This window comes from Coffea eugenioides, chromosome 7 (genome assembly GCF_003713205.1).
Source record: "Coffea eugenioides isolate CCC68of chromosome 7, Ceug_1.0, whole genome shotgun sequence".
In the NCBI taxonomy this organism is placed as follows: domain Eukaryota; kingdom Viridiplantae; phylum Streptophyta; class Magnoliopsida; order Gentianales; family Rubiaceae; genus Coffea; species Coffea eugenioides.
This window is the reverse complement of record NC_040041.1, coordinates 19,478,455-19,487,787: the sequence shown is the minus strand read 5'-3', so window position 1 is coordinate 19,487,787 and position 9,333 is coordinate 19,478,455. Positions and strand designations below refer to the sequence as shown.

General features: G+C 36.8%; 1 protein-coding gene across 1 annotated transcript; it reads left to right on the top strand.

Annotated features, from left to right (window-relative positions):
- The first annotated feature begins 1,769 nt into the window (after positions 1–1,769).
- Positions 1,770–5,373, top strand: LOC113778639 (translation factor GUF1 homolog, chloroplastic-like). The gene is made up of 5 exons (XM_027324100.1): positions 1,770–2,124; positions 2,210–2,386; positions 3,369–3,455; positions 5,076–5,132; positions 5,299–5,373. Exons 1-5 carry the CDS (start codon positions 1,879–1,881, stop codon positions 5,371–5,373), a joined length of 642 nt encoding a protein of 213 aa, XP_027179901.1. The 5' UTR covers positions 1,770–1,878.
- The last annotated feature ends 3,960 nt before the right edge of the window (positions 5,374–9,333 follow it).

The window sequence follows — 9,333 nt, the reverse complement described above, 5'->3', positions numbered from 1 at the left end:
ATAATACGAATCTACCACGAAATTAATAGATTTGGGTCGAGGTTTCGCGGGTTCGGATCAGAATTGGGTCGAATCCGATGGACCCGAAAAGAAAATGGATCGAATTCGGGTCAACCTGTGGGTGACTTGATATGACCCGATAACCAGTTTTATGAATTAAAAATAATTTAATAAATATAAAAATTACTTTATCTAACTAAACTAAGTTATTCTTTTTTTTCAAAGGTATTAATCACTTAGTCCTAAATGAAGTTATTTAACTCGTGTGAAGTTGAAATTATTATATTTGGACAAATAATGTATTATATTATTTTTTACTTTTATACTATTTTAATTTATTTTATATTTGATTTGGGATAAAACACTTTTACAGTGTTTTAATTTATTTTAGATTTGGTTTGAGATTATTTATTTAAATTTTTATTACTTGATTATGTAATTAGTTTTGTACAAAATTGATTTTATTAGAAATTACAGTGATAAATTAATAAATTAAAATTAAGTTTCGGGTCATTTCGGGTTGACCCGCTAATCCGAAATTTTTGGATTCATGTCAGGTATTCTGATCCGTTTCGAGTTGGCGGGCCAAATTCAGGTAAGCGGGTTTTCTGTTATACACAGATCTCAAACTGAAACGGACCCGATTGCCACCCCTAATTAACATGCCAATGGTTGGACAATTGAATTGGGTGTAATTAATGACGAAATAATATGTAATTTTAGAGTTGATTTCGGATGGAAGAGAAAATGATAAGGCAAATCGTTGTAGACAAAGACAAAAAAGGAAAACTTAATTCCTGAAATTGTAAGGGAATAAACTGATCAACGTTTGTGGCTCATAAATGCATATTATAAATGATAGAGAAATGGATTCCTACCATGGATAGAGAAATCGTTGGTTCATTTCCTAAATCCGATTGCTATTCAAACGCTTCAGACAAAGCAACATCTCAAACGGTTATTTGCGGCTGTAAAGGAGAATTATTGGTAGTTAAGGGATATTCTGGTAATAACACCAACACACAAGCATATATGGGTTGTACAAAATGTAAAAACGGTTGCACACTAATTAAAAATTCCATCAATACTCAGATGGCTCATCAATGACAACTTTAAATGTATTAAAATGGGATCAGTTCAGTAAACATACCCAAATACATACTTTCTTAACTTGTATCTAGAGTTTTTAAACTAATACACAATATTTCACATTTTCAAAAAGCCCCCACCTATGCGGTTGAAATTCAACCTATTTTTTGATTAAAACTCAATCTTATATTATATAAGGATATAAGTACACGGATACAAGTCATCATTAGTCATTAAAAGAAATTATCAATAGTTTCCAAAATGTAATTTTTTTTTCCTGACGGAGTGGGTGTCTGGATCAATTTTTGTGGAACCCAACTAATCTCACTCCGGCTCGGGAGGAGAGGTCCCATCCCCCCGAACACGATAACCACGGGACTCGGACGCTTGCGGGCACTGGATACCAACTCCTAAAGAAACTTGCTGAGACCAATCGAGTTGCCCATGAGGGACAGATAATTTGGTGGAAGGCAAGAGTTGAACCCCCGACCTCCCACCTCACCAAGAGAGGTGGGGGCCACCAAATGTAATTGGATTCTGACTTTGACCAATTTCAAATTACAGAATTTCTCTACAAATAGCGGTTAAATCAAATCTTACTCATTCCCGTCCGCGCGAGGCTCCTCTTTATTTGTGACTCGAAACAGTTTGGCTTTACCAAATAAACAAAACCAAAAATAGAAAAAAATCAACCGAAGATAGGCCACAGCAAACTCTCCACTCTCCACTCTCCATTGGCTGACTGCGGCCTTGAAACCATTTGGCGAAGTTCAGCAGCGCCAATTTTGAATGGCCACCGCTGCAGATTTTTGCCGCCTCAAATTCATGCCGTCATCTGTAAACTCACCATTCCACCACCACCACCAGCACCATGGCTTTGGCTTCAACTATTCCAACAAGTATGAATTCAGCTACTCTGGTCGCCGTAGCTTCCGTGTCAACTGCCAGACTACCTCCGGCGTGGAGTCCAGCAGCAAAGTTTCCCATTCCGACCTTCAATTGGCTGCTCTTGTTGGGAAAGATCGTCTCTCGAAGGTTAAAAGTTTGATTGCCAACTTCAGTTTTTTTTAAAAATTTTTTTGGGTGAATTTGGGATAATTGAGTGAAGAGTTATATGCAGGTGCCGACTTCGAATATTAGGAATTTCAGTATAATAGCGCATATCGACCATGGGAAGTCGACGCTTGCGGACAAGTTGCTTCAGCTGACAGGGACTGTGGAGAGCCGAGAAATGAAGGACCAGTTTCTGGATAACATGGATTTGGAGAGAGAAAGAGGAATCACTATCAAGTTACAGGTTGCATTTTGCATTTGAAATTACAGTGTTATATTAAGAGAAGATGACAAAAGTGTTATTTCTTTGTTTTTATTTTTTAGACTGTTATCATATTTGATTTTCAAGGAATGTTATTTTGTTCATAGAATCATATATGGTTGGGAAGAAAGGGATATCTTAGTTGAGTGTACTGTGTAGTCTGGACCGACATTAACTGTATATTTTTGTAGCTAAGTTTATGTGCTTCATTGCGTCTATTGATTCGAGACATATTAGTGAAGTGGAGATTAATTTAGTGTTGTACAATTGAGGTCCTTAGAGCTAATGAAGTTTTCCGAGGGCTAACTTTGAAGAAAAGTGTAGTGCGAGCAGACATTAAGATGGTCGGGTATTTGAAACAAAAGATGGATATGTATCATCCTGTTAGTTGTGAAGCAACTTGGCCAATGGGGTTGACAGTGTGAATGGAACCATAATCTAAACTGTTGGGATGACTGGGAAATAATCATGTTTACTATTCCAAATGTCTGTATTTAACTTAATGACTCACTTTTAACTTAGATGAAGGCTTATTGATATGTCCTCCTCTCTCTATTAGTTATCAAACTGCAGCTTTTTATTTCATGGAAACAAGGATTTTTGTTGTCTGCATTTTTTTGTCATTGAGGATTTGTGCATTAAGAAGGATGGTTTAATTGATGTGTTGTTGATTTTTATAGTTATCTAGCCCAATAGAGAACAGATTTCTTGACAAGAAAAGTATCTGGTTAACTGATTTGTTTCTTTCAAGGTACCCAATAAGGATGTTTTAGCTTTCTATCATTGTTTATTTTGGTAAAAGATGTGGAAATATTTAAAACTGTACACCAAAATAATATATGTTTAAAGGTGCTATGGTCACTTCGTGAAGCAAAATTTCCAATTGGTGCTGGATATTATCTAGCCGACAAGGACTTTCATGTATGCCAGCATGATTAATGCCCTAAATTGCCATTTCCTGCAGGCTGCTCGGATGCGTTTCACGTATGAAAATGAACCACATTGCCTGAACCTCATTGATACTCCTGGTCATGTTGACTTCTCTTATGAGGTACTTGTTCGAAATATTCTCAGAATAACGCTTACACCATTTACATAACAGAACAAGATGTCAATCTGAAAAGAAGTATTCTTGGTTGATTATATATTTGTCTATGTTACGTAAGAATTTCAGATCCATTAGCTAGTTAATTAACTTCATTTACTTTAAACTGATATTGTGGTCGTTGTGTTTTTCTGGTTCAGTACCTTATTAGCTGTGACACAGTTTGACACGCTGTGCTTTTGCTTTGGGTTAGTTGAGCATTTTTTATTCTATGGTTGCAGTTTTTGGATGTGTGCTTTTAGGAAAGTAAGATTCTTTCACAGGTGTGGATGATAGACATTTTGCCCTGGTTCTTCCTTTTCACCTTCTGGTTAGGAGGAATTAAATCTAGGTGGTAAAATGAGGAGAGGGAAAACTATTAGCAAGGAAAATATGCTTTAATTGATTTCTAAACTGCTTCTTTTGCTCCAAAATAGCACTGGCCTGTTTGAATAGGGAGAGTGTTAGTAGGAATGGTGGTGGACAAGACAGGGTTGATCTTGTCTCCTATCTCTAGTGGCCAAAAGGAAGGATATGGGGCTTCTGAAGGGTTCTGAATGAACAGGAACACAAGGATAAAGAGGAGAGGAAGAGGGAATTCAGGGGAATCTTGAGGAAGAAGAAAAAGAAAAAAACTAATAAGCAACAACTCAATTCTCTATTGATCAAATCTCCATGTAAATAACCGAACAACTAGAACAATCACAAGCTATATACTTGTCCAAAGATACAATCCTATTACGATTTTGATTTCTATTTTGCTATTCTAGACCGATAACCATATAACTCTTGAATGTATTTCTAAATCAACATGACTCCAATCAGTTTCCTGATTTTATCAAGTAACTAATTAAGATTGAACAAAAAAATTTATCAAAATTCCCAGTGGCTGATAAGAAGGACCAAATACCTGTGAAACCTGAAAACGTACTAAAATCCAAAGAATAAAAAACCACTCCCTATTGAAAAGTTATGAAGATCTCTAATTTTAGATTTCCTTTTGTAACTGCCTGCATAGGAGTCGTGACATTTGAAAGATTGATTTGGGGTGAATACAAATACTTATTTTTTTGAGCTGTCTGCATTAGTATGTGAACTGCTCACTTCCTTTCAGTCGCTAGTATAGTTATTAAAAGAATATTCCAAATATTCCACTTCATAATGTTTGACATTTTTATGTGCTTCATCTGGAATTAGTGGAAAACATTGGTTGATCACCTTTTCTTGCCCACCTTATGTATATGTTAAATCTACCAAAGCAAATATAATACATATCTTTTGGGAGATTTGGTATTTTATCTACTGAACTTGAGGGCTCTTGCCAAGTAGTTTCTTTGTTGTTGACTTGTAGTATAGATATATTTTTGTCATATTGTTAAAGTGAATCTCTTGCCCAATATATTTTAGCTCCAGTGGATTTTATTTTCTAGATTATTTTCAGCTTTGTATATGGCTTTACTCCACATTATCCACTATATGGCAGATTTTAAATGTTCTTGCAGGTATGAGCACACATTGATATTAGTTTTTACACAATAAGTTGTGGTTGACAATCTGAAGTTGGTACTTATTTTGCTAAAACCTCAGGTTTCACGTTCTCTTGCTGCCTGTGAGGGTGCTCTTCTGGTGGTAGATGCATCCCAGGTAAACTTTCTTTCCCACTTACTTCTGTTATCTTCATAAATGATCATTCTTAGGCAAAATCACTCTTTCCATTTTTGTGGACTTGCTTTCAATTTACTTTGTTGAAAAAGCAACTAAAAGTGAAAATTGGTCTTTGTACTAATTAGAGTTCAACCATATTGTGCAGGGAGTTGAAGCTCAGACACTTGCTAATGTCTACTTGGCTTTGGAAAACAACCTGGAAGTTATACCAGTGAGTTGACCATAGTGCTATGTTTTCTTATAGCAGATTTCTGTGCTGCTACATTTCTTTGAGCATTTGTGCTGAACATGAGACCAAGTTTCATCGCTAGTACACCTACATAACTTTAACATCTTTACAGTAAATTCATCCTACCCTGAAGTGAATAGGATTAAAATGTTTATCATATTCTTGGTCGTAGCATGTCATGCAAAGCAGTGATAGTTTGATATGTTTTACTTATTCATAGGCCAAGTGTAGAAGTCTAGAAAGTGAATCTCATTGCCTAGGTTGAATTTCTAGCATGATAATTACCTTTATTCAGTCAGGTCTAGCAAAGTTTTTCAGCTATCCTAACTTAATTTGTCTTAACAATTTGAGCATTCGAGTGATTTCTGCATGGCAATATGGGGCAGGATGCAATTCAGTTTTCTCTAAGATAAATAATATATAAGAATAGTGATAAAGTTCATTCTCATTTTTACCATTTTCCACTACATTTGTGGCTTCTTCTATCCATTTGATTCTGCAGAAAGATGTCTAAAAAGTATAAACGGTAGGAACAGTAGAACTCATGAAAAATCACTTTTAAAGCACATATTCACATCAAATACAAGAGATGAAAGAACACCACAAAGTAAAGGATATAGGTGGCTCTCAGGAGTCAAATCCCCATTGCAAAACTTGATCCAGCCTCGTTGACCCTCCGTCAACGTTCAAATAAAGGAACCAATCCCGTAGAATACCACTTTAACGCCAAAATTCCGTTCACCAAACATACCCCTTACCGGGCCCGAATGTCAAATAGGAACAGGAATGGTAATACTCGAATATACCGGAATCAAGAGTCTTAAAACCCAAAGATTCCCTAGAAACAGGCACCCATGGATTGTCAATTACATTGACCAAACCCTTGCTGGCTTGATTTAATTAACTCCTCATGAGGTTGAACTCAAGTTAACAGGAAAATCGTTGGACACATTTCCAAACGATCTCATAACAAGCGCAAGTAACAAGTTCAAGTTCATAACAAGTATAGGTAAGAGATTCCAGTTCATTCAGTTCAGGCAAGAGAACGAGTGTGATAAAGTACACCCTCGTCTCATTCAGAATAACAGAGTTCATAGTTATCCATGTCACACATTTCAAGTATAGATGAACCAATCAAACAACAATTCAGAGGAGTGGTACACTCACCTATTAAGGCGAAATAACGTCCAGAATATCTTTCCGGGTAACACTTTCAATCACCGATGAACCCTAAAGTTAATCAAGAGAAAATATTACAGTTCCTCCAGCAAAAGTTAGATGAATCGAAGACAATTCAAATACTACTAGTATTTTGGACATATGATTTTGGAAGTGAAAAGAGTACATTTAAACCAAACGACATCAGTAAAATATTTGGAAAACTTATGCTCGCTCGTAAAACTTTGAAATATCCATTTGAGTCGAAGAAATGAAGAAAACGTATTTCGATTAGTCGTAAATTTCATTTTTCCAAGTGTACAAGTTTCGGAAAGATTCGACCTTATATACCTCGATAAAAGGGGACGCAAATATCCTAGATGGTTCATATGGTATTTGCTCTCAAATCGTTACCTAATTTTCCTGTGTAAATTTGGGCAGCACGCCCTTTGTATTTACCTATTTTCCACCCACATATGGCTTCATTATTTTCCTCAATCAATCACAAAGTCATACACAATATAAATTCATCACAAGAGCCGTTCAATAGGCTCAAAGTCATCCAAGTACAAGATTTAGCTAGGAAAATAACCGGAAATAAGTTTTAAGCTAAGGAACCAAAAAGGCAGATTCACCGCTACTTAGCGTATCGGACATAACCGAAACTACGCTTATTGGATTGAAGTGCAAGTTATACCGTTTCGAAGCTAAGACAGAGGGCTATAAATTTGATTAAGACTACTTAATCCAGTTCTCATCCTAACTATGTCAAAGTTACCAAAACAACCCCAGATTTTCCAGTTCGAAACTCACTGTGAAATTCAACTAGCAGTCCTGATTCATTCAATCATATCTCAGCACACACAACTCCGATTCAGGTAATTCCAAATCCATTTGAAAGCTAAGATACAAGGTTATAATTCATAAGAAGACATCGACAACCAAATCAGTAGTATTCCCGGTGAAACTAACCAATTACAGAAGCTGATTATCAGTTTCAGACAGAAATAGGGCAGCAGGGGTATTTCGGTCTTTTCACAGGCTACGTTGCTCCAATTGGGCTGAAATTTTTCAGGCGACTATGAACATCATTCTATACAACTTTCATGTTTTATACTAAGGCCAATTCGGCCTCTAACTAGGGGTAACAGTACCGGGCAGAATAAGGGAAATTGAAACCCTAATCTGGAATTTTCCGCACAAAATGGAAATTTTCCGCATTTACCTACAATTTTTGCACTATAGTTTCATTCTAAACTATCCCAAGCCATCATCCACGGCCACACAATATAAAACATATAAAAACAGAAAAATCAAGAATAAATATAAAATTCATCAAAGCTTCACTTCCAACCACAAACACACCACAAACACACCATAAATATCAGATTTCCTCACAACTCACCTTACAACTTAAGAAAGATAGCAACTTAGCACTTCCTCTTACCAAATCACTCCACCAACTACTTCAATACCACTTAGCAAAGAGATTTTATGGAGAGTTTTGGAGTATAAACGGTTAAGTTGTGAGATTGGGCAAGATTAAGAAGAAGGAAGTTGGAGATTTTTTTTTCTCTTTCTTTGCTCAAGAAGTTCGGCCAAGGGGAGGAAAAAATGAAGATGTTTTTAGTCAATTTTTTTGGTTAAATGGTAAAGTAAGAAAGTTGGTCAAACCATCCTCAAGTCACAAGGTGACACTTGTCACCCCATTTTGTTTGACCTTATCCTTTTGTCTTCCAAGGTTAATCCCTCTATGCATCCTCTAATTGGCTCCGAATACCATGTAATATAATCTCCGTCTATATAACTTAACCTAATTGGCCGCATTTGATCAAACTTACCGCAATAGTGGGTCCCACAACCGGTATACGCTCTTAATTTCTCAAAAACCAACGTTCCCACGAAAAATAATTTTAGAACTATATTTATTAATAAAAATTATCTAGAAAATTTTCCTAATAAAGAAAATATAGAAAAGGCATGCAATTACATAAAATAAAGTCTAGAAAATAAGAAAATTCACGGGTTCTCACACACTCTACCCCTTAAAAGAATTTCGCACTCGAAATTCCTTATCATCGCCTTCTCCGGGATACAAAAATTTTACTACTTTTTTCTCACAGTCAAATTGAGCATCATACTTAGCTAACCAATCTGTACCCCTTCACTGGCCAGACTCATGGAATTCTTTGGTATAGTTTCTTCTTCCCTCCCAAATTGTAATTCTGATACACCATTCTGTTGGGCAAACGGTGGTATACCAGAATCTTACCTTCCACGTCCTCTAATGGGTCAGAGGATAGGGCAACTTGCAATTTGATGATCTGCGCTCCCACAACGCAGACACTTTCTTCCTTTCTTCCAGCAGACATCCTCCGTGTGATTCGGCTTCCCACAGTACCCGCAGGGACCACGGGAAGCGGAGACTAAGCCTCTCTGTGAGGCACCACTTGACATCCTCGGTAATTGTACTCCCCCGTTTCCACTTCCAATCTTAGGAGGTGTACCCTTATCCCCTTACTCTGAGCTACTTCCAGAAAATCCCCTTTTCTTAGCTTGAAAGTTTCTAACTTGAAATCTCGCGCTTTCAACTCGTTGAGCTTTCTCCACCGCATCACTAAAGGTATTGAGTTGGGCTACAGCCAAGTCCTTCTGAATCTCAACATTTAATCCTTGGACAAAACGCCTTATCCTCCTTTGTTCAGTCACAATTAACTCGGGAGCGAATTTGGACAACCTGGTGAACTGGCTCTGATATTCGACAACGATTTGAGTTCCCTGGCGGAGCTTAAT

Coding starts and splice junctions, on each gene's coding strand:
- LOC113778639 (XM_027324100.1), top strand. CDS start 1,879: ATGGCCACCGCTGCAGATTTTTGCCGCCTCAAATTCATGCCGTCATCT. Junction 3,456..5,075: donor ATGTTGACTTCTCTTATGAG/GTACTTGTTCGA, acceptor CTAAAACCTCAG/GTTTCACGTTCTCTTGCTGC. Junction 5,133..5,298: donor TGGTGGTAGATGCATCCCAG/GTAAACTTTCTT, acceptor CATATTGTGCAG/GGAGTTGAAGCTCAGACACT.